The following is a 2431-nucleotide window of genomic DNA, read 5'->3' on the forward strand; positions in this document are numbered from 1 at the left end:
GCCACTTTTCTGGCTCTCATCCCTAAAGAAAACAGGCCCACTTCCTTTTCTCGGTTTAGACCCATTTCTCTCTGCAACTCCTCCTATAAAATTTTGTCGAAAATCCTTGCCTCTCGCCTCAAGCCCCTCCTCCCCTCTCTGATCTCGGACAATCAAGGAGGGTTCTTGGCCAACAGACAAATTACTGACTCCATTCTCTTAGTCCAAGAAGCCATTCACTCGAGCCTTTCTAGGAAGGAGAAAGGGTTTATCCTTAAACTCGACCTTGCTAACGCCTTTGACAGAGTTAGGCATTCTTTCCTTATTGCTGTTTTAAAAAAGATGGGATTTGAGCTGCCTTTCATTAGTCTCATCACTGCTTGCATTTCTGGGCCTTGGATCTCCCCCTTGGTTAATGGTAGACCGGGAAAAGCCTTTCAATCCTCCCGGGGTCTCAGACAGGGTTGCCCCCTTTCCCCGTATTTATTCATCCTTATGGCTGAATCCTTCAGCCAAGCTCTGGACTACAATAGAAGAGTGGGCCTCATCACTGGAATCAAATACGGAAATGGAGTCAAGAATATCAATCACTCTCAGTTCGCAGATGATACCTTGTTAATTGGAGGAGCCTCCACCACTATAGCAAGGAGATTCAAGATCCTTCTTGACAAATTTATGGGGTACTTAGGAGGTTTGGTTAATCAGTTAAAAAGTTGTATATATGGATGGAATGCAACAAATCAGGCCATCCACAATATCGCAAATATTTTTGGAGTCCCTTGCAACCTTGAGTGGACGCATTTCTCATATTTGGGTATGCCTGTAAGCCTAGGACCTCTGAAGGCAGGAACGTGGGACATCATCATCGACAAAGTGAAGCAGTGGGGCTCAGCCTAGCTCAACCCAGCAGGCCGGCTCATCCTCCTTAAATCTGGTATTACCTCTCTCCCCCTTTATCGATTTTCCTTATATCAAGCCCCAGCTTCCTTTCATAACAAAATGGATGTAATCCTTCGCCACTTCCTTTGGCAAGGAGGGAAAACCGATAAAAAGAAATTCAATCTAGTTAGTTGGAAACAAGTCATCCAAACCCAAGACAGAGGAGGTCTCAGAGTTAGATCCCCCAAATTTCTTAATCTTGCCTTTGGAGGGAAGATCGTTTGGAGGCTCATCACTGGCTCTTCTTCCTGGTGGAAAAGGGTTCTGGAAATCAAATATTTGAACTGCCCGAGACAGCACCTGCTAGACTCTGTTATACCCAACAGAGATTCCTCAAAAATCTGGCGCATATGTAAAAAAGCCATTCCGTTCATCGCCCAGAATACTTCCAAAGTGCCTAAAGGAGGAACCAGCATTAAGATTGGAGCTGATAAAATCTTGGGACAGCAACCTATAAACAATCATGACGAAACCATTCCTATTCTCTCCTATCTCAACAACAAAGGTATCCATTACCTGAATCAAATTTCCAGCTGGGATCCTCTATCCCATCTATGGCTTGGTTGGTCTTTTCCTGATGTTCCCATCGCTCTCAAACCTAGTCTTTCGATTCTGCAGTCTCTCCTCCACAGCAAAGCTCCCGTAAAAAAGAACGAGTTGGATGGCTTTCGATGGGACCCTACTGGCTCAGACTACACTGTGAAAGCAGCCCACCAGTACATTTGCCACAACACCTTTCCCATGCCAATATGGAACCACTGGAAAATGGTGTGGAAGTCAGAGGCTCTTCCAAAAATTAAGTTCTTTGTTTGGACCTTGCTAAAAGGAAAAATTCTGACAGCAGAGAACTTACAAAAGAGAGGGATCAACGGACCATCACGCTGCCCCAACTGCTACGCTGCGGAAGAAACCATGAAACACCTCTTTGTGGACTGTTCCTTTGCGATAGACTGCTGGAAAGAACTGTATCCCACTGTCAACCTCCCTGGCATTTCCCAGCATTCCATAGGAGACGCGATTCATCACTGGAAAAAGAACTGCCCTTGGAAAAATAAGAAGAGAAACTTAGCGTAGAGGGTCTGGAACACTCTTCCATACACCATGCTATGGAGTATCTGGCTCGTTAGAAATCGAAAAATCTTCAAGGATAAGAACGCGACTCCAAGATTTGCTTGCAGTAAGGCCAAGATTCTAGCACTTGAAACGATTGCTGTTAAAACTTATGGCAGCATTGATGCAACTCTGTACAGTGTGGAAGAAAGGAGTTTTATCAGCTATATGCTGGACAAAAACCATAGCACTCAGAATGGCAGTATTAAGAGAGATCAGCGCAATCAAGAAACCCACAGTTGGAAGATAAGGTACAAAGAGGAGGAATTTGCAACTTGGCTACAAAATTGTAATATTTTCTGCCTTTTTTTCGATGGGGCATCCAAGTCAAACCCAGGCATTGCTGGAGCAGGGGGCTGGATCTCCAATGCCAATGGGGAATGTGTTATCTATTTTGAATGGG

General features: G+C 44.7%; 1 protein-coding gene across 1 annotated transcript; it reads left to right on the forward strand.

Annotated features, from left to right (window-relative positions):
• Positions 1 to 978: 978 nt before the first annotated feature.
• Positions 979 to 1992, forward strand: LOC149263976 (uncharacterized). Its single transcript, XM_089393164.1, has one exon. The coding sequence runs from the start codon at positions 979 to 981 to the stop codon at positions 1990 to 1992; it is 1014 nt and encodes a 337-aa protein (XP_089249290.1).
• Positions 1993 to 2431: the final 439 nt, after the last annotated feature.

The sequence above is a fragment of the Pinus tabuliformis genome, chromosome 6 (assembly GCF_031772625.1).
Source record: "Pinus tabuliformis cultivar Carrire ecotype Pingquan chromosome 6, CPIR1, whole genome shotgun sequence".
Taxonomy (NCBI): Eukaryota; Viridiplantae; Streptophyta; class Pinopsida; order Pinales; family Pinaceae; genus Pinus; species Pinus tabuliformis.